Genomic DNA, 26,426 nt, shown 5'->3' with positions numbered 1-26,426 from the left:
ATCTGTGGTGCTAAAATTTAAATATGATGACGGAAAAAAAATAATTCAACCCGTGTAAACGTGTACTCACTTTGACGGTAACTTACTTGAATAGCCGTCTGCTTTGAAAGTTGATTATTATGAAAGTACATTTGGTTATGTAATGTTAAGGACTTAAATTAAGGTTGAAAATTCAAGCAGAAGCCTCAGATTGTAAACAAATGGTAAGAAAATCGAATTCCCTCTCTTCAGTGCACTTTCTCAGCCGTAGTTGAGTAATAGCCGCAAAAGGTTGAAATGAAATCTGAAATCACAACTCGCTTGCCAACTAAAAAACTACAGATCATTTTCTGCACCCTCAAAACTTTCTTCAGGAAACGTTGATTGTGTTTCTTAAATTTAATCATTTCTTTTCAGCTTTTGTTTGCAGAACGAAGTTTTTAACAACATTCTTGCATAGTGTTGTTGATTGCAATGTACTTTTTTAAAATTCCATAATTTTTGGCTAGTAAAATGCATCTAAAATGGTTACATGAACGGAAAAAATATTAAAAACGAAAAAAAGCGAATCAGTAATTCCTACTTTCTTACTTTTAATTTGTTAAGTATAGAAAGAAATATTACTTTTAATATACAGAACTTGGGCTACGTGGATACAACACTCTCTAGACTTAGTATTTTTCCATCATCGGTACTTCACTTGATTTAAATGTAGTTAATGCTACTGCAAACTAAAAGTTAATGATTTGTGGCATTTAACAACTGCATGGCAAGAATTAGCATTAGCCTTCATATTTTCTATATAAGCAAGTTTCCAAGCCAAGTAAAATGCCTAGCAGAGAAAAGTTTCAAACCAATATGAAATTTCTTGGAAAACAATAATATGTAAAGTACTTTTATCAGGTGTATCTGTACAAAAATAATTAGGTTATAACTTGTGTTACGTTTTTTTTTTTTGGCCACTCTCAACCGCTCCTTGATCCACCTACAGTAGGGGTTCCTAACCTATGGGTCGTGGCCCACGAATGAGCCACGAACAGCATGTTACTGGGCTGTGGACACTGGTCGAGTATCTGAACCAAGATAAATCTTGGGGTCTTAATTTCCGTTTTTTGTGAATATTTACTAATTAGATGTACAGTCACTCAAAAGCTCTCCCTGGCTCATTGACAATTTAAGGAACTTTAAGATTAAGATTTTTCATATTTCTTGGGAACTTTTCTATATAATTTAAGATCAAAACTAATGGATCGGAATCTCCTTTAAAGAAAATTGCTTAAGAAACTAGTATTAGCTTCATGTTAAATATGCTCCTCCCTTGTTGAATGAGACTTTTCATTGCAGTTTATTTTAAAAAAATGATAGCGAAATACAGCGTGTTTCTGAACGCTTGGGCTAACCTTTAAGGGGTGATATTACACATCAGGACAGACAATATAAGCGCAAAAATAAGAGTCCAAAATGTCTTCCGAAGAAGATAGGTGCCTTTAAAGTTTAGGGTCCAAAATTTCAAATGATCATAAAAAACAGAAAAAATTGTCGATTAGTTTGCAGTTTTCGCTAAAAAAAATTTTTTTATCAGTATTTTCTTGAAAGTAAATTTTGAAGGTGTAGTTTAAAAATGCTGAAAGAGGGCACTTTAGACTTAAGAGTACCGAACAACTATTTTTTACCGCTATTTTTGAATCTAATTAGATATTTTCTCATGCTTGGACTTAAACCTAAATTTTCAGCTCAAAATCAGAATCATTGAGCGTGATTAAGTAGTGAAAACTGAACTGTCTTCAAAGGTTGAAATATACTTTGTCACAAAAAAAAATGTATGCATCAGGCAACCAACAGACTCTGCAAGAATAGCTTGGCAAAAGGTAGTTTGAATTTTGTCGCAAGTGACGAATGGGTAAGCGCACTATGCGCATAAAAGATGCGCAGGTAGGTACGATTGAAAGTGAAAGCTTGTGTCACACAAAGGCCACTTCAAATGAAACTGACAAGTTGTAAATACGCTATTGTGGTTAGGACAACCTTTTATAGGTATACAAACAATTGTTGGACTTTTTAAAGAGATGTACAGTAGGTCTCTGAGAAGCAAGTTGGTTGTCACAAGGTACATGGGGGAAAACTTTTTTCTACTAATTTTTTGCAGCACCCCCCATAAAATGTGTCAATAGACTAGAAAATAGGATTTGCAAAGTTTCAAGTCATTTCGATGATATTAACACGTGTCGCAAAGAGGGTAAAGTTACAAAAAATAGCAGTTTTTAGCAAAAAATCGTAGTTTTTCATCTGTAAAACCAAAACCATTCATTCTATAAATTTCGTTCTGGTCTCATTTTATAGGGAATTTTATTCCCTTTAAGTCTAATTGCATCTAAATGCTTGTAAAAATTGATTGAACAATAGTCAGGATTTTTCAAGTCAGGTCATAGCTAATATCTACAAAATCGGGTAAAACGAATAATTTTCTATAAATTGTATTAGTTCTTTTAGTTAATGGATGTAACCCCCTTATCCGTTTCAACGAAAGAAATTTTCAGCCCCGATTTGATTTCTATTATGTTGCTTGAATGTCATTACTACTAAAACCTTGTTATAACATACTAAATTTCTGGTAATTTGAAGCTCATTGTAACCAGGGCTGTGGAGTCAGAATTGGACTGATTTTTGGGTAAAGAAGTCGGAGTTGCTCAAAAACATGCCGACTCCGACTCCGGGTTTCTTTTTTTGTTTAATATTCACTAACTCTTCTTGCATTTTATAAAAACTGACTACCAATTAATTTGATTACATGTATAAAGGCCTACTAATAAGAAAGTAACTCATTGTGGCAACCAGCTGCCAGCTGGCTTGATTGTTTATCAAACTTTCTGTAACAGCTACCTTCGCCATATCCTAGTTTGCTTATTTTTTAACTTTATTTAACTGATAGCAACTGTCAGCAAACAGTTATGTTGCCTAACATTTTCAAAGTAATCACTTTCAAATAAAAATAATATTTTTTTACCTCAATCTCAGTTATAAAATAGTAAAATGAATGTATGTATTGCTTGAGCAAGTCAGGAAACTTCTGAAGGTGCTTGGTAAATTCAAATAAGTGCTGGCACGAAAGCAAAAACCCAAATGATCCAATAAAATGAAAATGTGTTGTTGTTTTTTTAAATCTAAAGACTTTATCTAAGAAAGCTTGGTTATCACTAAAAAGTACAAAATAAAATCAGTATATGATTTATTGGTTATAACATTCAATAATTGTAGTTAATCTTAAAATCTTCATATTAAAGTTAATTCTAAAGCTGCCAATAAAATTAAAATTGAGCCAAGAAATCTAGTTTTAGTAAAAGCTATTCGTACAAAGCTGAATACTGCCGCATTTTGTGTAAAATTTGCTCTAGATGTACATGTCGCCACGCAATATAGTGCAATATTTTCGTTGAAATTTTTAAGATTTATTATTGGTTAATTTTTTTTAAATTAAAGTATTTCAATTTTTACAAACTCTAAAATTAAGTTGAGTTGTTACCCACCAGATGAGCATCACCTGGGGGGGGGGAGGACCACCCCCTCAAAAGAAAAGTTTTTTGACTTAGCAAAAAAGTTTTTTCTCTCTCTCAGGTTATAGCTTTCAAAAATTGAAAGCACAGGATTTGATCAACATCTATTTGTTAAACATTAAAGGGGAGCAAATTAATCCTTTTCACTTTTTAAGTAATCTCACTTTAGAAATCGCAACTATTGGATAATTTGATTTTCAGATTGAATTTCTAACATTGTGTGCATCTTAAGTTTGCAATAAAATACAACACAAAGTTTACAATAAAGTACACCACCATAAACACAAAAATTTCATAAAAAGGAATTAATATTTCAATCTCTATTTAGGATTTCCCCCCTTCCCATGAGGGGAGGGAGATTTGAAAAAAAAATAAATAAACCGGAGTTGGAGTCCGAGTTTCAAAATCCAGGAGTTGGAGTTGGTAATTTTTCCTCCGACTCCGCAGCCCTGATTGTAGCAGGATTTCACTGTGCTATAGTTACGTCTCTAAAACTCAAAGCTAAACCAAACAACTGTATTTAAAACTTATGAAATTAGCTGTAGAGGCCATAAATATGAAACGTTGCTTTCCTCCTAGGTCCAAATATTTTTCAATAATTTCAGGATGAATGGTATAGATAAAAAGCAATTCAAAGCAAATATACAAGATTAAAAACAAAATAAGCAATCCTGGTGAAATTTCAAGCTTTCTTCACAAGCTCACTCATAGAAATTAGAACTTCCTTGCTTTTGGTCCTTTTTTTCCTTGTAAAAATGTAAAACCATCTCTTCTCCAGCCATTAATAAATAAGTTATTCAAAATGTCAAATTTTAATAACTCTCATCTGTATTGAAATCTTTCTATAGGGAAAATATCCTGCTAAACCATGGGGAAAATATCTGAGCCCCCGCCCTCAAAGTTTTGAATGTGGGCACCCATGCTTTGATGATTTGTTTTTGAGTTGGTATTTAGTTGACCTCAATGGCTTTTTTTTTTTTTTTAACCCATATGCCACATAGAGAAAAGGGTTGGGAACTGCTGACCTACAACTTGTTAAATTCGACTATCAACTTCTGCTGTTGTAATCAGTTTGAATGTATAATATTGAACCCTGATTAAGTGCTCTCAAAGTATCAAACTTATTTTAATTGCTGTATTTCTGCCTTTATATATCTTTTATATAGGAAATTCAATGCTATTGATCAGTTAAATTGTCAATTTGATATAATAGCCCCCCTTTTATGTAAGAATTTGCTTTGCTTCTACCCTCCACCCTCCTCCCACATAAACACATCTAAATAATTTTTTACATTTTATACATTTACATGCATGTATTAGAACTTATACAGTAAGGGATCTCAAATCTGGAATGTTCATGACCGCAACCTTTCCAGATTTAAGATATTTACTCGAAAAACAGTTTAAATTATACTGTGCAGTATTGTAAATTTCACTTAGTTCAAGCTAAATTTCTTTTTGACTTACTTACTTGGCTACAATAAAAATTGAAAAAAAAAAAAAAGTTTAAACACCTTAATGTTTCATGGCAGTTGCTTTTTATTATTATGCATTACACAATATTCTGGCCCCTATCGTAAATAAATCATATTCATGTTGAAGTAACCTTGATTTTTGCTCAATAATTGTATATCAATGAGAAAATAAAAAGAATTATTGCAAGACGAAAGCAGATGTTTAAATGTTCAAAAAGCAAATACTTTGTATAACACGTGGTGTCAAAGAAACATAAAAATGAGTTGTAAGTGCTATGTTTTTGACCTATGATTTAGCCGATTGTTAGATTGTTAACAATTTTAAACATCGAAATTAAGTATATGTGAGGAAAAGCATTGAAATTAAATATTTTATGCAAGGAAAAATATTTCAGGATTCAGGTTGTCCAGATTTTGAAATTCTAAAACAGAGGTTCCATGTTATATTAATATTTATTCCCAGTTTATATGATATTGATGCATTTAAATGATTGCTTCTGAAAACATGTGATTCCTTTATTATTTATTATCTGATATTTTTGAGAGAAAAAATCGAATGTAAATTTTACTATTGGCATTCTTTTACAGGAAATTGAAGAGATAAGGTTTCAACTTCTGCCAGTTTTCCCAAAAAGTATATGTAATTGTCTTTCTTGTTCTCAACTGATGAATGCTGAGAATGAAATATTGAAGTAATATTTCCAGATTAATAGCCATGTCTTCTCGCATACTATGGCTTTTCTTGAAAAACTATTGCAAAAGAACATGTTTTCCCACCAGACATTTAGGAACCATTTCTGCATCAAATGTTCAGTGTGCATCATCCTATGCTGTTCATGATTCAAAAAAATCAAGTTCATCAGAAAGTGAAAGTGCAATTTATATTTCAAGATATTTGCAACCATTAATGCACCATCCTATAGACAAGATTTTGGCACAGGTCGATAAAAATTCAACTACGGCTGCTGAGACTGTTGCTATTTTGAAAGCTCTAAGGATGAATGTGTTGTTTAAAGGAGTAAACACAGCTGTTTTCAAAACTGATAAAAAGTACAAAATTTTGTGTGAAATCTTTGAAAAGAATTGCCACAGGATAGATCCCAATCTTCTCATTTCTGGTCTTCGCAGTCTTTTAGAAATTGGTGAACTTTCAACTGCACCTTGGGTTGTAAAAGCTGAAGCAAATATAATTGATAACATTAGTTCCTTAACAGTTTTCAATTTAATTGGGTGTCTTTATTACCACCGTAAATACACAGAGACAAGCTTACAGAAGAACCTTATTTCATTACTCACTAAAGAAATACATGAGAGAATAAATGAAGTTTATTCTAACTCTGAAATCTTAATGTTAGTTCATGTTGTCAGTGTGTTTGAAGAAGAAAGCAGGAAGAGATTAGAGCAAAAAATAACTGAATTGATACCTATCCTCAGTATTGATGAAATATGCAAGATTTTTACAATACTAGCTGAAAATTCAAACAGAAATACAGTTATTTTAAATGCTGCTTCATTTTATTTAAGACAAAGAGAAGAAACTCTTGAAGTAAAAGCTATAATAGATTTGTTATATGCTTTTAAAAAATTAAATTTTGTAGATGCAAAATTGTTGCAAAGTTTGTTAAATAATCTTGTCTTGAAAATACCATCCATTCATCAGCCCAACATTATATCAAGCATTCTCACAACTTGTGGTTCTTTAAGGTACAAGCATCAAGGTAAGACACTTGTCATATAATCTTAAGTTAATTGATAAAAATACTAAATAAAGTTTAAAGTTTGATAATGTCTTTTAAACGCTAGGTATATTTTGTATATTTAAACGGCTTGAATATGGATAATGAAACAAAATGAATTTTGTTGATGGAGACATTAAAAAAAAAACACTAGTTCAGAACTAACATATTATTATCAGAAGCTCAAGGCTTAACCTACCGATTCTTTAACCTGTCACCATGCATATGCAATTCAGTGATGCCCACAAGGAAGGAGATCCATGGCATTGTATGCGCCACTTTTTTTTGGGGGGGGGGGATAGTAATTTGAGAGAGTTTTTGATCTCACTTCTCTTTCTTGGGGTGCTCTGTAGCAATTAAGAGGAGCATCCCTGAATAATTAGAAATTTTGTGCTTCAGCAATGTTAATTTTATCATATTAGTAATTAGCACAATTAATATTATATTATTTATTTATTTTTTAACATTAGTATTACACAATTATTATTTGTAGTTAGTAATTGTGCAAATTGACAGAGAGAGAGGGGGGGGGAAATAGATTAAAACTTAAACATGTTTAAAAGCTGCAATTTTCTTTTTTCTTTTTGAGTACAATTAGGCTAGGCTTTTTTACTCAATTTTTTTTCATACTTCATGATTTGCACCTTTTTATACAAGTAATTTCCCATGCTCATTATTTTTTTCCTCTTTTTGTTTTAGACCCTACTTTTTTGTTAATTCAATCAAGATTGTTTTCATAAATGATACAAAACTTTTATACCTATTACTGTATTGAATTACTTTTATTTTACAGCTCTTCTTGATGCTTGTGGAAAATGGATAACAAATAACATTGAAACATGCCGCACAAAGGAATTAGCTGCGTATGTTTTAGCTATCGCATCTTTAAATTATAACACAGCTGAGACCGAAAACTGTTTACGAAGTATTTTACAATATCTAACATTTGAAAAGGTACAATCCCCTGAAGTTTGGCTTGATATAATTTGGTCTTTAGCAGTAATTAACATTACAGATAGAAAAATCCTTCAACACGTTCTTTCTGAAAAATTTTACAAGCCTCTAATTGGTAAAAGTCTTTCATATTTTCAGCATGTAAAGGACCATTCAAAAATCCTGTGATGCAACTTTTGTTATTTTGAACCTCTATTTCTCCTCCAATTAATAGCAATACAAGCGCCCAAAAATGAGAGATATTCTAATGTATCATTTAAAAATATATCGAAATATTTCATGGAGAGGAACCTTTCTACAAAATTAAAGCATAAATATTAACTCAGAAAGGTATTTCTGAGTAAGGAAAAAATTGTATGTTTTTGGAATGTTATATTTATATATGGCAACTGAATATAAAATATCTTAACTTTTAAATTTTTGGAAATGATATTCAGATTAGCTTGAATGTCTTGCTATTATGTAAATCCACATAGAATAGAAGGAAAAAAAGAAAATGGTGTTATCTTTACTAATAATAAAACTCAAAGTTTGTCTGGATATCTGTCCGGATCTCTGTTGGGATGTCTCTCTGTGACGCGCATAGCGCCTAAATCGTCTGGCCGATTTTTCACAAATTTTGGCACAGAATTAGTTTGTATTATGGAGGAGTGCACCAATAAGCGATTTTTTTTAAAATCGATTTTGTTCTTTTTCTATTCCCATTTTAAGAACATTTTACCGAGCAAATTATCATAACGTGGACAAGTGAATTACCAAGTTATCATAATGTGAAACCATAACATGGGCAAGCAAATGAACATAGCAAATTAGCGAGAAATTTATCATCCATTATTTAAATATACAAGCAAACCAAATGACCTTTTAATTTTTTACTATGGGCAAAGCTGTGCGGGTACCACTAGTGTTTCTATATTTTGAATTTCATTTGATCAATTCTTAATATTGTCTATCCACGAAAACCTTTTATCTTATCTACAGAGAATGAATTACACAGGTTGTTTTTATCTTCTTTGTTAGTTACTCTTCTGAAAAATAGAATAACTTTTGTGATAGCTATACAAACAAAAAGTGTTGTAATGTACATACTTTCAAAACAAATTTCAAAAATGCGTTTTGGAGTTACAAAAAAAAAAACCTTATTATTCAATATATAATGATGCAGGCTTCAAGGATGTGTGTTTCTTAAAGCTATCTGCCATTTCCCATAGTATGTCTCACATGGTTTATGAATGGTCCTAACTAATTTTGTATACAAATAAAATTTCTTATTTAAATAACAATTTTAAATGCTCACATTTCAAACTGTATTATTTATTCTATATTGGGAATTACATCTATGAAAATATATTTCTATTATAAGTGTTAAATTGATTAAATGATGTATGATGGAGCAAAAAGTAACATTCGTAATAAATTGCTTCTGCGCTTTGTCTTGGGCATTAGAAAGAATGGGTTAATTTGCTTGCTCTTGCTTCAACTCTTTTCTCAAATTATAGTTTGTAGTCTAATCCTTGCTGGTTAAATTTCATATCCAGGCATTATTAATTTAAGCAATAGCTCTGTATCACCAAAATAATCCATTCAATTCAGGGGGCATTATCAAAGAGGGCATTAAAAAAATGAAAACATAATAAACAGAAATCCCAAGCAAACATGAACTTTCTAAATCTTGTAAAAATAAGCAAACACACAACCTAAAATGCATAAAATAAACTAGCTTTTTAGAGTAGTGTTGGGTATTATAATAACTTTTCCTCTTTTCACTTGTAAGTGATGATTTCTTTGAAAATAATGATAATTTTGCAATTAAATGTGCAAACAAATCCATAGGTAGCTTGGTCCTAAACCGTGCAGATTTGAGAGTTGATGGTATTTAAGAAATTTTAAAGGTTCATAACTTGGTCCTTAAACCCGAGTCGAAATGAAATCATTGTGATTCATTTTTAGTATTATTGCTGAAATCAATTATGTGTGCGATGAATTTTATCTCTCCTATTTTACAGATGGTTCCGACTTCAAAATAAATAACAACAAGCTTAAATTGATGAATTTAAAAACAGTTCTGAAACTTACTTATCCAGAATGTGCGTTTGGTTGTAATTTATTCTTGGAACCAGTTCAGGTAAGTGATATTACCAAGTGCATGGTGTTTTTTTATGCATAAGCAAGTACTTTTATGTTTTACAAAGAAAAATATCCAAGTGTCATGCAGATGTCCTTAATTTTTTTTCTTAGAAATTACTTGAAAATTTAGTACGCTGTTTAACCACTGATAACATGAAAAGGCAATCATTTGGTTTACTGACAGAAATGAATGAAATTTTACAGCAGAGACACTTTAAAATTAATAAAATGTGAAAACACGTGCATTCAGTCCCCCCCCCCCCCAAAAAAAAAAAAAAAAAAACAGAGTCGTCTTAACTGGCAACTTGCCAATTTTGTGTCAAACATGGTCTGACAGTAGCTCTTGAGAAGTATTTGAATTTTACAACAACTTTCAGTACACATCACTTGTAATGTACCAGAAATGTACTTTTGCTTTCAACCTATTTCGAGGCTTTGCCCTGGTGAATTCCTCTACAATGTGATGTTTTATAGCTTCTGCTGTAACAGATTGTGAAAAACTCCGACTTTAGTTATGAACTTTTTAAGCTTGAGCAAAAACACGTTCAATGTCAACCTATACTTTAACATTTTTCATGCTACTACTATCAAACTACAGTGCTCGCTGAATGATTTAGAAACAATATGTCTTCCAAGTAACATAATGAAGAGAGAATGAAGAAACCTAATACTAGAGGAGAAAAGCAATTAAGCAATCAATTACTACTTTTTCTACATTAATTTTAAAAAATACTAGAACATTTTTTTTAATTTTTTTTACTCTAGGACACTTGATGGTTTTTATGAAAATGAAAATGTAATATGAATAATGATCAAAACACATTGTTGTAACTTTTGGAAAGTATCTTCTAAAACTGCATTACAATTGAATCAATTCGAAATATTTACTCAATGATATAGATGGGTCATTCCATACGAAATGAGCAAAATTCGCAAAAAAGTGGCGGCCGCATGGTAACAGATTTTTATGAAATTTGATATACAGGTTCCTTTTATGTCTATATAAAAACATCTAAAATATTTTTGCTTAAAATTTTTTATTTGAATAGTTACATGCGATTGAAAATTGGTTGAATTGAAGAGCATTCTCATAAATGCTAAACGTTGCATTTTTGAAGGCTTGTATCTTATTAACTATTTAATGAAAATATAAAAGTTATATGTTGTTGCAATCTATGGAGTAGGGTAATTAATCTGATGTCAGTAAAATTTTCAAAGTTATTATAGTTAACTTTCAACCGAGTTTCAAAAACTGAAAATATTTCAATTTTCTCCTAATTAAGCATTTTATTTTTCAATCTCAACCTTTTAGGAATCCACCAGCTTTGATGAAATTAATACCCAATAATGTGCTAAGTATCATAAAAGAAATACCTTACTTTTGAAGTTGTATTTTAACTCCTTTGTCTTCAAAACCAGTTTTAAACTTAGTGACATTTTGTAAAATGATTCCCCTTCACATAGACACAAAAATTCAAATGAGGGAAAATTCAGACAACTTTAAAATTTTACAAGAATATAGAGCTGTGATTCTACTATTTGCTTGAAGAAACTCGAAATTGGTTTTTGATTTCCAAATGTAAAATAAAATTCAGAAAAATAGCATTTTCTTCGTGTTTTGTGGGTGAATCCATCCGAGTAAATTTTAGTTTGCTCTTTCTCAATAGAGATTTGTTTAAAGAATGCGGAAATATTTATTTTTTAAATGTACGTTTATAACTTATGGAGTTATTGAGTCACAAACTGGCAGCAATGAACTCGAAAAATTTAGGCTTAGCATAAGCATCAACTTCTAATTTCAATAACAAAACAACAAACAGTTTTTAAACTTCAATACTTCGCATTCCCTCATAGATATGCATGGTTTACCTGAATAAAAATTTTCATTGAAATCTGTGACGTGTCAGCCACAGCTGATTTGCTCATTTCGCATGGAATGACCCAGATGTGTATTTATGTCAGGGTTTAAACTGAGTTCAATCGTTCTTCAGCAAAAAAGCTAGAATTGGGAAAAAGGCTTTAGCAGAATGCTAAAATCTTGAAGGTTAATAAATACCTTTACATATCTTTTTCACCGACTCTGTGTTTCATCTCCAGTTGAAACGAAAATTCAAAATTCAGTCATAACATCTTCAGAGAAATAACTACACAGTACCTAATATTTCTTTAAAATTTGAAATAAAAAATTTAGAATCGTACTCGGCATTGAGGGACACAAGCTCAATTTTTAAAATGCCAATAATGCTATTATTAAAGGGAATATAATGCCTAATTAAGACAAAGTATTGTTGAACTTCTTGGTAGTTGAAACATGTTGGCCAAGATTTGTAAAAAGATCAAGTTCTAATGCTATGCTTGTTTGCTCTCTCGAATTGTGTATCATTTTTTCCTTTTTTGAGCATAAATGAGAAAATACTTTGCTTCATTTTTGTAATTTAGATAGTGTTTGCACAAATTGCAAAAAATGCAGCCATAACAAAAACCCTGATTTGTGTGTGAGAGAGAGAGGGAGAAAAAATTGAACCTTAACCACCTTTGGGATAATCAACATGATATCTCTGCCATTTGACAGGTTACTTAGAGCAGGCATCGCAGTGTTCCTATATTCCTATATTTCTGAAAAAGTTCCTATAATTCCTATATTTTCCTATATTTTCAGTTTCCGATTCTTTTTTTTTTTTTTTTTTTACTTTTCCCCTCGATTTTTGGCTACCGCCTTTTCTGCGATCCACGTGCAGCCGCCATTTTATCTTTCCTACTGTGCAGGGCTCCCAAATGGTTCGCTTTTCCCGCCAAAGTCCGTGTTTTATGGTAAAGTCCGCTTTAGACTTTTAACATTATGGTCTGATTAGTTTGCTTTTATATTGTTTTTACTTAAATATCAGATTTTAAAAGTTTTTCATTTCGTTAAAAGTTACTGTTCTCCCAAGCACGCCGCCGCAGCGCGTGTTAAACAAAGTTCGTACGCCCATGAAACACCTTGAAAAGTTCTTGGGGGGGGGGGGGGGGGGGGGGAAAGGTCACACACACACATTTTCTAGTGTTTGAAAACCTTGAAAAAGTATAAAAAGTTTCTTTATTGCTTCAATTTATTTATTGTTTGGATTGTGCTTGTAATTCTTTTAAAAATATTTCATTAGTGCAATTTTCTGAACATATATATTCGATATGATTTATCGCGAAAAATTGCTTTCGTGTTTGAGGTTTCAATCCTTTTGCATCTTGTTAATATTTTGATTCTTTTTACAATCCGAAGTGATTTTGACATGTGCTTACCTTAGCTTAGCTTATTTTTCGTTTAATTTCAATGATTAATGAAGGAATTATTTTGGAAACCATGGCAACATTGAGCTTACTCGGCTCGGACGCGGAAAAATGCTTCTCGCTTTTGAAATTTCAATCCTTTTGCATCTTGTAAATATGTTGATGTTTTCCACAATTAGAAGTTATTTTAGTATATGCTACTTTAGTTTAGCTTATTTTTCGTTTGATTTTAATAATTAACGAAGGAAATATTTTGGAAACCATAACAATAACATTGAGCTTATTCGGACTTCGCAGAAAATTGCATCTAGCGTTTGAAATTTCAATCCTTTTGCATCTTGTGATGTTTTTGGCAATTTGAAGTTATTTTGACGTATGTTTCTATAGATTGGCTTATTTTTCGTTTAATTTCAGTAGTTAACCAAGGAAATAGTTTGGAAACCATAACAATAACATTGAGCTTATTCGGACTTCGCGGAAAATTGCATCTCGCGTTTGAAATTTCAATCCTTTTGCATCTTGTGAACATATTGATGTTTTGACAATTGGAAGTTATTTTGACATATGTTTTTATAGATTAGCTTATTTTTCGTTTAATTTCAATAATTAATGAAGGAATTATTTTGGAAGCCATGGCAACATTGAACTTACTCGGATTTCGCGGAAAAATGCTTCTCGCGTTGGAAATTTCAATCCTTTTGCATCTTGTAAATATTTTGATGTTTTCCACAATTGGAAGTTATTTTGACATATGCTACCTTAGTTTAGCTTATTTTTCATTTAATTTCAATAATTAACGAAGGAAATATTTTGAAAACCATAACAACATTGAACTTATTCGGAATTCGCGGAAAATAGTTTCAATCCTTTTGCACCTTGTAAACATTTTGATGTTTTTGACAATTGGAAGTTATTTTGACATATGCTACTATAGATTAGCTTATTTTTCGTTTAATTTCAATAATTAACGAAGGAATTATTTTGGAAGCCATGGCAACATTGAACTTAATCGGATTTCGCGCAAAAATGCTTTTCTCGCGTTGGAAATTTCAATCCTTTTGCATCTTGTAAAGATTTTGATGTTTTCCACAATTGGAAGTTATTTTGACATATGCTACCTTAGTTTAGCTTATTTTTCGTTTAATTTCAATAATTAACGAAGGAAATATTTTGAAAACAATAACAACATTGAGCTTATTCGGACTTCGCGGAAAATAATTTCAATCCTTTTGCATCTTGTAAACATTTAGATGTTTTTGACAATTGGAAGTTATTTTGACATATACTACTTTAGATTAGCTTATTTTTCATTTAATTTCAATAATTAACGTAGGAATTATTTTGGAAACCATGGTAACATTGAACTTACTCGGACTTCGCGGAAAATTGCTTTTAATGTTTGAAATTTCAATCTTTTTGAATCATGTAAATATTAAAATATTTTGCCCAATCGAATGTTATTTTCCCATATTCCAACTTAGATTAGCATGTTTTAGGTTTAATTTAGTAGAAAATAAATAAATTTATTTTATGGGAAGCATGCCGACATTGAACTTGGTTCGTGAAAATTTGCTTCTCTGAGCTTTCAATCGTTTTGCATCTTATAAATATTTTTATATTTATGGCAATTAGAAGTTATTTTGACATGCTACGTCAGGTTAACTCGATTAAATTTTTACTTAAATAACTAAAAAATTAATATTTTTTGTGTTGTTTAATTCAAGCTTATTTAGTTTTCCAAACATAATTTTGATTATCATTAGCTTATTTTCGGTTATTACTGTTTTTTTGTGTGGGAGGGGGAGGGGTATTAAATTTAAACAATTGAGCACATAACATTTTAAAGTAGCGTCTGTATATGAAACAAAGTTGAATTATGTAATTATATGAAGTTGAATTTGTACATCATTTCATTGTCATGATGCCTGCTGCTGTTGTTGTCGTGTGCCAAGTAGGCTGGCAATTTGAGGTGCACTGCTTCACTTTTCCAACTGTAGAGTAATTTGGTGTGAAGTCCGACTTCTACAGTACACACATGCCATAAGGACCCGTTTATAGGGGACAAGGACAGGAGAGAGAAAGTACGTCCATGCCCGAGCCGGGATTCGAACCCGGACCTTCCTATCGCAGTCAGACTTCTCTGACCACTAGACAAGGCAGGCGGCATGATGCCTGCTAAAGGGGGGAATTTGTTTCCCCCCATAAAAGTTCAAAGCACTCATGGCCCTGCAATCATGGATTATTCTTCTTAATGTCAAGCTTTATGATTCTTGAAAATATACTTTGAATATGAAAATTGCAAAACTATGCCTCATGTGATCTGCTTCTCTTTGTGATTGAGAATTTCAGACATTTTTAGGGAAACTTTCAATACAGTAGATCTGTTTGGTGTGTGATGGATTCATATCGGTGGAGAAGGGATATAAATGCTATTATAGAAGCATTACAATACAGAAAAACACAAAAATAATTTTAAACTATAGAAAGATGAAGCACAGCTTCATCTATCCTTCAGTGAGACTACCAGCATCCCTGGTTCAATTCAAAATGTATCATTACGCCCATTTAGTTCTATGGAGGCTGCCTTAAGTGCTGCGCTAAGTGCCTCCCCCCCCCCCCCTCCCATCCAAATGTTTGTGTAAATAATATTATTCAATGGATAAAAAGATCGGCTGTGCAGAAGGTGATAAAGGAATTGTATCATTAAAAATCAGTATTATGGTTAATTAACAAATTATTTTCAGGGATTTAGCAGCAGGCAGCTAATTTGCCTTTTGATGCTTCCTTGTGTTTAAATGAATGGTCCTCTCAAGATCCTCTTTTTAATCCTAACTGGTCCTCTTTTTGATTGAAATTGGTCCTCTTTTACCCTTTTCTAAAACTAAAATGTGTTGGGAGCCCTGCATTAGTTTCTAGAAAAGTGAAATTTTATCTGCACAATTGCATTCGATCCTCATTGATTTGGAGGCTTTGGTATGAACTTAAAGAAACTGTTTTTGATTACTAAAATGCAGTTCCTAACGACTTCTCATTTATTTATTTTGAAGTAATTTAAAAACCTATTTTAACTTAAATTTTCCAAAATGCATGTTTTTGTAAACAAGTGCAAGGTTCTATTTATTATTTTTTTTTTATGAAAGTAGTAAAAACTAACCCCCCCCCCCTCACTTTTTGTACTTTAAAGCTTTGGGACAGTGGTGGCCACCAAGTTTTTTAGGTCTGGATTATTTTGCTTTAATGACCAAATATTTCTGAATCAAATATATATTTTACTGGGTGTCCTTCAAAGTCATGGGAAATCGTGGATTTCAACTATGATCGAATTTGGTACTGAAAAGTCAGGATTTTCAGGGGGGGGGGGGGAAATGGTCAGAAAGTATCATATCAGAGATTTTTCTGAAAAAAAAACACAGTATACATTTAAATTTTTAATTTGCATACATTTAAATTTTTACCTGAACACTTTTTTCTAGAAAAGAAAAGGAAATTCACAATAATTTCTTTTTCACAAAAATAAAGAAAATTCACAAAAAATATTTTGCTTTTTCGCATAACGGGGACTTAAAATGAAACCTGGATTGACCCCTGATATTACTGTGACATGTGACTTTGATTTCAGCATAGCACATGTTTCAACAACTTATAAAACTTTAAGTTTGGCTTTTACTGCATTGTCAAGTGATAACATAAATTAGAACAGAACTTCACGAAATTCATTCTACTGCACAGCTTGCCCATCGCAGTATCGGATCATGCAAAATCTTTCATTAAAAATTAGATTAGTGACACAACTATTTTAAGAAAGATTTGTGTTCATCTACAAAAAGTTTCGTCTTTTTTTTTTATTTTTAAAGAAGTATGCCTTAATATGTTTAGTACAAATTACAGTTTTACGCTCTTTTACTGTTTGTAAAATTGATTTTGTGTGTATTTTTAGACTTATTTATGCGTATGTATTGCACTTATGTGAGGTAGTGTAATTACATGTTTTTAATCGAATAGTAGTATTGCATTTTGAAAAAAAAATGTCATACTGGCGAGCTTTGTTATCGAAATTCCTGTATATCCTTTTTTTTTCAAAATATTCCTATATTATTTCGAAAAATTCCTATATTGTTTGCAGAAAATTCCTATATTTTCCATCGAATTCCTATATTTTTTTCAGAAAATTCCTATATTTTCCTATATTTTTGTTGGCAAATGTCACTTCTATCCCTGCTTAGAGTCTGCCCAACTGCAAAGTGGTTAAACCTTCAAGAAACTTGTTTTTTTTTTTTTTTTCATATCACTCCTTTGTGTCAGCATGGATTTTAATGAAGTTTAACTATATGTATATGTGCAAAGAGAACAAGTTAATATATTTTTTTTTATTATTCACTTTCAGGTTCTTGAAGCAACAGAAATTCAAAATGCTCGAAAACATGTGATTAAAGTATTAAGTAATTTTGTACCAAAGGATAAATACTTATGTTTCAACTTGAGCACAGATATGGGCATTTTCATAGGTAACTGAGCTTATTATTTTACTTGTAAGGTCTATAAATTTTTGTGAAGTGTAAATTTGTGTTAATCTATGAGCTGCAAAAATGCTGGAAAGAAAAAAATTTGGCAAATATTTTTTTCAAAACTTTGGAGAGTATTTTCCATTATAATTAACAAAAATTTCATTAAAATTTCTAGAAAAGATATGATCTTTTTGTGGGTTTTGCTATGCAAATTTTATAAAATAATAATAATAATAATTGTTCCTGCAAAAAATCTTAGATAAATTAAGTGTCATGAAAAAAACTATGAAATACAGCCTAAGGTTCTTCCTTTACTTTGTGAAGTTATAGCTTTTCAATGAATGTTATGTATTGTGTGAAGCCCAGTGGCTCAATGGTAGAGCTTCGCACTCCTACGCTACAGGCTAAGGTACAGGCCAAGGATCAGGCATGGTTGACTCAGCCGTTCATCCTTCAGTGGGTTAATAAACTTAGTACCAAGCGTACTTGCTAACCAAACACTGGAGATTCCGGGTTAGGCTGACTGACTAACCGGAACATCTGCCTTGCACCCCAGAGCCCCTGGTCAGGAAAACCGAGTTGGGCACAGTAGGCATTGGCCCTCCCGGACTGTCGTGCTACAGGGTTTGGTTTGGTTAAATGTAGGGCCCGACCGATGGCATTTTTTGGCCGATGGGCCGATGCCGATTGTTGGCCGATTCTTCAAAGATGGCCGATTGCCGATTGTTTTCCTCCAAATGGCCGATTGCCGATGGCCGATGCCGTGGGCCGATGGCAAAAAAAAAAAAAGTTTAACGGAAATAAATTGATGAGATTTTCAGGGATTTAAAGGATCATTTATTCATTTCACTTTACTTCCTTTCTACGAATAAGGACTTGTAATCAAAAAAAAAAAAATCAAATTTCGACCTAATTTCTATTTTACGATCACCCAAATTAAACTTCACAAACTTTTTCGGCACATTTGTACACGCATATGTACCAAAGAACATATAGATGATCAAAATATCCATTTTGAACGCCTCCTCAGTTAATTATAGCAAGTTCTCTTGTGATGTCTTCATATGCATAAACTTGCGTCACTCAGAAACATTATGAAATAGTAAGTTGAAAACTCATACATACGTAGTATGATCTAAAAGATCGAGGACAAGCAGTATAAAATCTTACCCTGAATAGTTCACATTACCGAAGCACATTTATCTACAAAATAATCACCTTGAACGACTATGCACTTCTGCCAATGTTCGTATAGCTTTTAGAAGCACTCTTGGCAGGCATTTTTCGCAACCTCCTTTAAGGCCTCTTGCGCTGCTGCTTTAACTTCATCCTGGGGAAGAAGGCGACTTTCATGTTGAGGATGCACGGTTTGATTGATCAATGCTCTGATATGACAAACAAATAACGTACCGTTTCGTCGGACTTAGCTCCGTGTGACTCTTACCTGTTCCCAGCAAAAAAACATTTGCATAGACGCCGCTTTCTTCCGTCAAGAGAAGATAAAGCTGCATCACAGTAGGTTGCGAAAAAGGCTTCCAGGAGTGTTTCCAAAAGTTATATGAACATTGGCGGAAGTACGTAGTCCCTCAAGGTGACCCTTTGAAGGTGGATGTGCTTCGGTAATGTGAACTATTCTGGGTAACGTTTTATACAGCTTGTCCCCGAAATTTTGGATCGTACTGCATACAATCTATATAGGATGTAGTTATGCTTCTCTTTTTTGACTGTTGTACGATGATAGAGTCAAAAAAAAAAAAAGAAAGAAAAACGAAGACACTGTTTAATAACCAACTGATTTTTTTTTTTAATTGAACATATAACTAAGATTTCAGCAATATTGTAATAATGTATGATTATGTACACTATACATAGTTAAAAAACTTTAAATTATGTTGTTTACTCATTCAAAAAAACATAAGAATAGAAATATGAAACCGTCAACAAATTACGCAATTAAAGTGTAAAGATTGCACGTAGACATTTTTTAGTCATGAAATTAAACAAAAAAGGTAACAGATAAATTACAATATTAAATCATAATAGGAATATTTTTATACTTATTTAAAATTTATGAATAGAAAAATTTGCATTTTTCACAAAAGCTATAACAGTGACATAAATTTTTCTGAAAAAAGAAATAGCCATGAAAAGAATGAGGTTCTTAAAACTCAGCTACAAAAAAAAAAAAAAACTCGATATTTACTCCAAGTTAATAATAACTGAAATACATATACTACACTATCTGATGTTTGCACACACAATATTGAACAATTTGATTGTTTAAAATGTTTTATGAAGCACTACAAACAAGTTCAAATTAAAATTTTCAATTTAACAATAATTTGCTGAAATTTAAAAAAATGCTTAATAGAAAATCCTTGAAACTTTTCTATAACATATTATGAAAAATATGATGAAAACGAAAATAACTCGTTCATTGATTTTATAAAAATACATGAAAATAGTTACTTACAATCGAAAAAAAATCGATCGCTATAAATGATGCAAAAAAGATGGCGCATTACGAAATAGAGATAAAACAAGAATGAGAAATACGCAAAATGACATTTCTTGAGCAAAATAAATAATCGCGAAATATTTAAGAAATGCTTGAAACGACGAGGAGGGGCGGGGGAGGGGGGCACCCGCTGATTTTGGAGTAACTCACAACATTAAGCTTCGTTCACAACTTCGGCCTCATTTGTTTAGTGCAGAACCGCTACCACCAACGCCTCGGAAGAGTTTCTGAGTCGACTTTGGCACTTCTGAAGAAAAAATTCAAAAGTACCTTTGATTTCCGAATTACGTCCCCATTCAAAACGTCTTTAATCAATTTCTTACATTAATGCTCTAAATGGATTCTCAACAATAGATTAAGTTTGAAAAAAAAAATCTCTAATTTTATGAATGGTGTTAGTCTTAAACAACTCGGATGTGTAACTAGAGTTTAATTTCAGAAATATAGGGAGGGGGAGGAGGGCAGGCAAGAGTTCTAAAAATTACCGTTGGTGCAACGGAAATCTAACAAAATGACACAAAAAACCGGTTTTTCCATCTCATATGCGTTTCCATGGTCTCCAATTCGGCAATATACACTCTATAACAAAAAAAATCGCACCACTGACGCCTACACACTGCCAAGCCAGATTACAGTGGTGCATGGCTTGTTCAGGTTTGAATGGTGCCGACTGGGAATGTATAGTGTTTAGCGATGAATCTCGATTCCAACTGTGTCATGACGATCATCGAAGACGTGTTTGGAGACACCCAGGGCAGAGGGGGGATATTGGGTTCTTTTTTGTACGTTACACTGGCCCTCAACAAGGCATTATGGTCTTGGGTGCCATTTTCTTTAATAACTGGACCCCTTTGATCGAAATTAGAGGTACACTTACTGCACAGTGGTACGTCGGCGACATCCCAAGACATGTTTTGCTGCCATTCCTTTTGCAGTACCCTCGGCTAGTTTTCAGCAGGACAATGCAAGATACGGCATGTGTTGCTATGCATGTCTGCTAATTTGTCAAACTCTTCTGTGGCCTGCCAGATCGTCAGATCTCTCTCTCCCATCGAGCATGTCTGGGATATGATGGGATCACGATTGCATCTGGCAAGAAATGTTGATAACCTCGTCCGACAGTTGGAGCGAATTTGGCCGGAAATACCGCAGGACAACCTCCGGGAGCTCTTTATCGGTGTTTCCACGTTGTGCTTCAGCTTGTATCTAGGCTAGAGGCGGGTCAATACCTTATTGAACTTGTTACTGTAACTCTGATATAAATTATTCAATTGTTCTAAGAATTTAATCATTTACTATTTTGTGCATTGTCTTCCTATCTACCAATTTTCGTCTCAATCGGATCACCCTTTCTTGGAGCGTCGATTTTTTTTGTTATAGAGTGTATGACCAAATGATCGTCAGTCTGAGACGCTATATTAGTTTTGTATTAAAATAAGTAATTAATAGCCACAAAAAAATGAGTAAATAGGCTTTTTAGAACACCTGATCGAAAACAAAAAGGGAAGTGCACAACTGGAACGTACTCACACTCCACATGTGAAATTTTAACCTTCTACAGTTTACCATTTTTTAGTTATGACTTATGAGAGATACATACGTACATCCAGCCGCAAGAAACAACGCAATAATTAACTTGTTTAGTACCTGAATGCAGTATTAAAAACTCTTTTAGGGGTGACTAAAATAGAAATTCATACTGAAGTACTGAAGTTTAAGTAAACAATTTTATATGAAAACAATAACTCCCTTTACTTTGCATTAAAAAGTAAAACTGCAAAGGTCTTTTTTTTCGAAAACATTGGCCAATTCCATCGGCTTTTCGATGATTTTAAGGCCGATGGGCCGATGTTTCCTGCAAGTTACCATCGGCCGCCGATGCCGATGCCGATGGCTAAATTGTTGAACCATCGGTCGAGTCCTAGTTAAATGTATTGTATACTCTTTGTGTCATTATAAAATTTACATATTTAAAAATACATTTTTTTAGATGCAGAATTCATAATGGACAAAAGAATGAAACCACTTTCATTGCTTGAGTATGGAATCAAAGCTAAAAGAACAAATGGAAAATCGTTGCCTGAAGGCTCAAATAGGTTAGTATCAGAACATGTGGTAAACTGGTGCTGTAGTTCAAAAAAATATTTTGGGGGTTTACGTTGGGGTTTGGGGGGACTCACTAAGTGGTTTGAAACCAATGTACATTACATTTGTATTATTTTTACTACTGTAAGCCAAATTGTTTGGTGGGGAAGGGAGGGGGGATATTTGGTACAGATTCCGATCAAGCCAAAGTGATACCCAGGTAATAGTAAAATTTGGTGTTCTTCTAACAAGAAAATCCACATTTTCAAAGTGTATTTTCCAAAAAAGAGAAGAAACAAAGAAGCGTACCTTACTTTGATGCCCAGGTCTGTGTGTACATCAGGTCTTGAAGGCATGATACATCAATGTTACATCTTTAACCCGGGAGAACTCGTGGTACTTTTCGTCAAACGAACGCTCGCGGCTGGCTCCGTAGGCCCGGAGTGGTTTTTTCAGTAAATTAAGTTTGCAAAATAGAAAAAAAAACGTGTTTTCAACACTGAATTATAAATAGATAAACAGCCTCTAAAATATGCTTTAAAAAGTAAGGTTTAAGAAAGTTTTATGATACATGAATCTAAATCTTCTTCTAAGCATTACTGATGATCGCTTTTACTGTTCTGTGTCAACTTCTTCTTCATCATCTTCATTAAGGGAGTTCTCGTCAGTTGAAACCTCAACCAACAAGATCTGCAACCTCTTCATTTCATCTTTGTAGCTAAAATAGCGATGCATTTCACAACCTCTTCCTTTACATTCACAATCTGAAATGAAAAGCGTGAGCGCTCGCTCCGGGTCTCTGAGGCCCGAACCGGAATTTTCTGGGGAAAAGGGGGAATGTACATTTCTGAAAAGCATGTGGTCAGTATGTAGGTCACCTTGAACGCAGCTACTGTGGACCCCATTCATTTCCGTTGAAGGGGTGATTTTTGGCAGCGTAGTGTTGTAATGACCGGGCCTAAGAGGCCCGATGCGAGCTCTCCCGGGTTAACATATAAAAACCATATAATGATAGATTGTGACATATCAATGTACAATGTAGACTACGCATTTTAAAGCCTGACTCTAGTGACAACTTTGTTGTATTCCACTTCATGTTAATGACACAACTCTTTCTAAAACTGTCTCTGAGTACCAAAGACCTATGCAGTACAAAATTTACGATTATTACACAGATTCAATATTACATGGTACGAAACTTAAATTTAATACTACAGTGTAAATAATATTACACAAATTTTAAAAGATAGAATTTCTTTCATTTTTGTTCAATACCGTTTCAAAAAAATATGTATGATATTAACTATAAAAAAATTTTTACATTGTTTTTATGAAATTGATATGAAAAATAGTGGCTGTCTCCGGCTCGAAAGTTTGGTTTGCCCGTATCACTAATTTTCAACTTTAAAATACTGTATTTTTCTCATCATTGTTCTAAAAACAAAAAGGTGAAAATTAATTTGTTTCCAACATATTGTCAAAAAATTAACATTGGGATTAAACATAAGCTAAATTTGGCAAACAATAAATTAAAAAATGTAACCAAAACAAAATGTAAAATAAATAGAATAATTCTATTTTTTTTAATTTTATATTTTGTTCATTGTTGCTCAGATGTGCTTTATTGTCACGAAAAAGCTCAGATTCTTTCTGATAATATACATTTGTTCTTAGTAAAAAAAAAGTTGATAAAGTTTTTTCTTGTTGTGCACAATAGTTTTAATTTGAGATATGTAACAGATAGCAAATCTAATTTTGCATCAATGGTGCTTTTGTGAACCAAAATTTCAGCTATTTTAAAATTTGCACGCTACGATTTCGTTTTGATATAACAGGGTACACATTGCATTGATTTATAACACGGTTTTGATACAACACGATATATATTGACTGATTTATGTTTTTTATGTGATAAACATTTTGCTTTTAATTTTTGTTTTAGTTATGTATACTTTACATTTGAAATAAAATTACTCATATATCAAAGTACAAATAGATTCTAACTTATAACTCTGTTTTCTTCTCCAATAGGATTGCTCTTTTAGTATTTTTTCACAAGGATTATACTTTGAGTTCTGTATCACTTACTGGGAGCAATGCATTAACTGTCAAGTTACTCTCGTCTTTGGGTTACAAAATAGTACAGGTATGAACTAATAATTTCGTAAATTTTACAATTGTAGATAAACAGGAAATTGCAGGGAAAATTAAAGATTTATTTCAAGATTTCATAGACAAGAAATTCTTAAGCAGAAAAGAGGCTCTAGTTTTTATTCTTCACGCTAATTAATCTCAACAGAATCTTTTGAGAATAAATTTTAACTTGCTTAAAAATGCTTATGACTCCTTTCCAGGCTAATTCCGGCCCTTCAAGCTTTAGTGCATAGGAAAAATCTCCTGAAGTGGTATTATTTATGGGCTTTCCGACAGTACTAAATTTGAAACTACACAATAATTACTTAGTATAGAAAGAGTCATTTTAAGCCAGTTTTTGGTCCTATAATTAAAATTCGAATGATTTGGTACTTTTTTGACAAAGATCTAATGGAAACAGGATTGGTATAGGGAACATACACATATACAGTAGAACCTCTCAATAAGGGACACGAATGGGACCAGACATTATGTACCTTAAGTAGAGGTGTCCCTTATTCGGAGGTATTTTAGTTTATGCTTGCAGCGTATTAACTCAGTATATGTTTTTTATTAATGTAAACTATTAACATTTAAGATGAAATACTTTTCATTTTTCATACACAACTAAATAAAAATCACACGTAATGTTTCTTTTTTATTTATTTATTTTTTTTTTTTTACATTATAATTAAGTCAAAAATTTGGTAAGTCCAAAGTTTTGCAGCATAAAGCAACTATTTTGAAGTAATTCATTGCATGAATTTGTTTCTTGTCATGTAATTTACAATGCAAGACATTGTGAATTACAATTAGTGTTCACATTTCAATTTTTATATAAAATGCTTGTCAGTTTATGTGCCCTCTCCGTTGGTCCTAAGCCTACTTGAATAAATATCTGTGTGGGCAAATCATGCATCAACTTTTAGCAAGACTTTTACAACATATTTTTGTTTCTTTAGCATATGTTAATATTAAAGTTTCTTCAATTAGTTTTTAGAGGAAAAGTAAAACTAGAATTCCAGTAAATTCACTCTTTCTTATGCACTTGTACATAATTTTTGGTAGTTTTTTTCCTATAACTGTCCGTTAAATAGAGTGTCCCTTAATTAGAGGCATATACATGGAGGTCCCTATTCAAAGGGCCTGGGACTAGAAAAAATGTCCCTTATTCGGAGGTGTCCCTTAGGGGAGGTTCTACTGTATATTATATTACAACCATAAACTTTCTTTTATTTATTATAAAGTGTATCTTAAGACCTGTTACTTGGGTCCCGCAGCTAAACTGTACTCTTGGCGCTGCAAGTTAATCAAATCATCCAGGAAAATAGCGGGAATTACAAGTAAAATGAAGCAAAACTTAACTTCTAAAAACAAAACTTCTGGTGTTGTTTTTGCCATAGTAGCACCATCTGTTGCTAATCAACTTTTGTATTGTCATAAAATAAAAAGCTTTATTCATGCATAGAACCACCTTGCAGTTTTTGACGAGATATCTCGTACATTTAACATGTAATTCAGGGACTGTCGAACCGCAAGGGGGTTAAATAACTGACATCCTACATTAATTAAAAATTATAATTTTAAACAAAAACATTGTGTAACAACATGAATATAAAATTTTAAATCTTGTTTCTTCTTTTAAATGGATGCACAGGACTAACTGTTCGGAAATTACTAAAGTTTAAGAATTTTCAACATCATTGGTGCAAAACCTTTTTTAGAAATTGAACATAACTAATTTTCTTAATATGTATCTAACAATTGATTGGGGGGGAAAAAAAACATAATCCTAATGCATATCCTTTGATGAATTGTAACATTTTGTTTTCTATTTGTGAATTTGGTTAATATTGGTTTTACTCTAACCAATTATGTAATTTTGTCACAAGAAAAATTTTAAACACTAATATATTTGCTAATTAAATTATAATAATTTGTTAATAAATAACTACGAATATTTACAGGTACCATTCTCAGAATTTATAAGCAATGGTACAGAAGTTAAAAAAGCAAAATACTTGTTGCAAAAGATTGAAGATGCTGTACAGAAAAAGATGTTTTAATTTATATTTTTACAAGTATTAATAAATTATTTC

The 26,426-nt window shown here is 32.2% G+C and overlaps 1 protein-coding gene across 1 annotated transcript; it reads left to right on the top strand.

Moving 5' to 3' along the window:
* Nucleotides 1-67: 67 nt before the first annotated feature.
* On the top strand, nucleotides 68-26,426 carry LOC129222084 (FAST kinase domain-containing protein 4-like). Its single transcript, XM_054856514.1, has 8 exons — nucleotides 68-203; nucleotides 5,594-6,723; nucleotides 7,535-7,810; nucleotides 9,702-9,820; nucleotides 17,471-17,591; nucleotides 22,100-22,205; nucleotides 24,226-24,340; nucleotides 26,295-26,426. Exons 2-8 carry the CDS (start codon nucleotides 5,721-5,723, stop codon nucleotides 26,391-26,393), a joined length of 1,839 nt encoding a protein of 612 aa, XP_054712489.1. The 5' UTR covers nucleotides 68-203; nucleotides 5,594-5,720; the 3' UTR covers nucleotides 26,394-26,426.

This window comes from Uloborus diversus, chromosome 5 (assembly GCF_026930045.1).
Source record: "Uloborus diversus isolate 005 chromosome 5, Udiv.v.3.1, whole genome shotgun sequence".
In the NCBI taxonomy this organism is placed as follows: Eukaryota; Metazoa; Arthropoda; class Arachnida; order Araneae; family Uloboridae; genus Uloborus; species Uloborus diversus.
Note: the sequence above shows the minus strand (reverse complement) of the source record. Positions and strands in the feature narration are given on the sequence as shown.

Coding starts and splice junctions, on each gene's coding strand:
- LOC129222084 (XM_054856514.1), top strand. CDS start 5,721: ATGTCTTCTCGCATACTATGGCTTTTCTTGAAAAACTATTGCAAAAGA. Junction 17,592..22,099: donor AGATATGGGCATTTTCATAG/GTAACTGAGCTT, acceptor ACATTTTTTTAG/ATGCAGAATTCATAATGGAC. Junction 22,206..24,225: donor TTGCCTGAAGGCTCAAATAG/GTTAGTATCAGA, acceptor CTTCTCCAATAG/GATTGCTCTTTTAGTATTTT.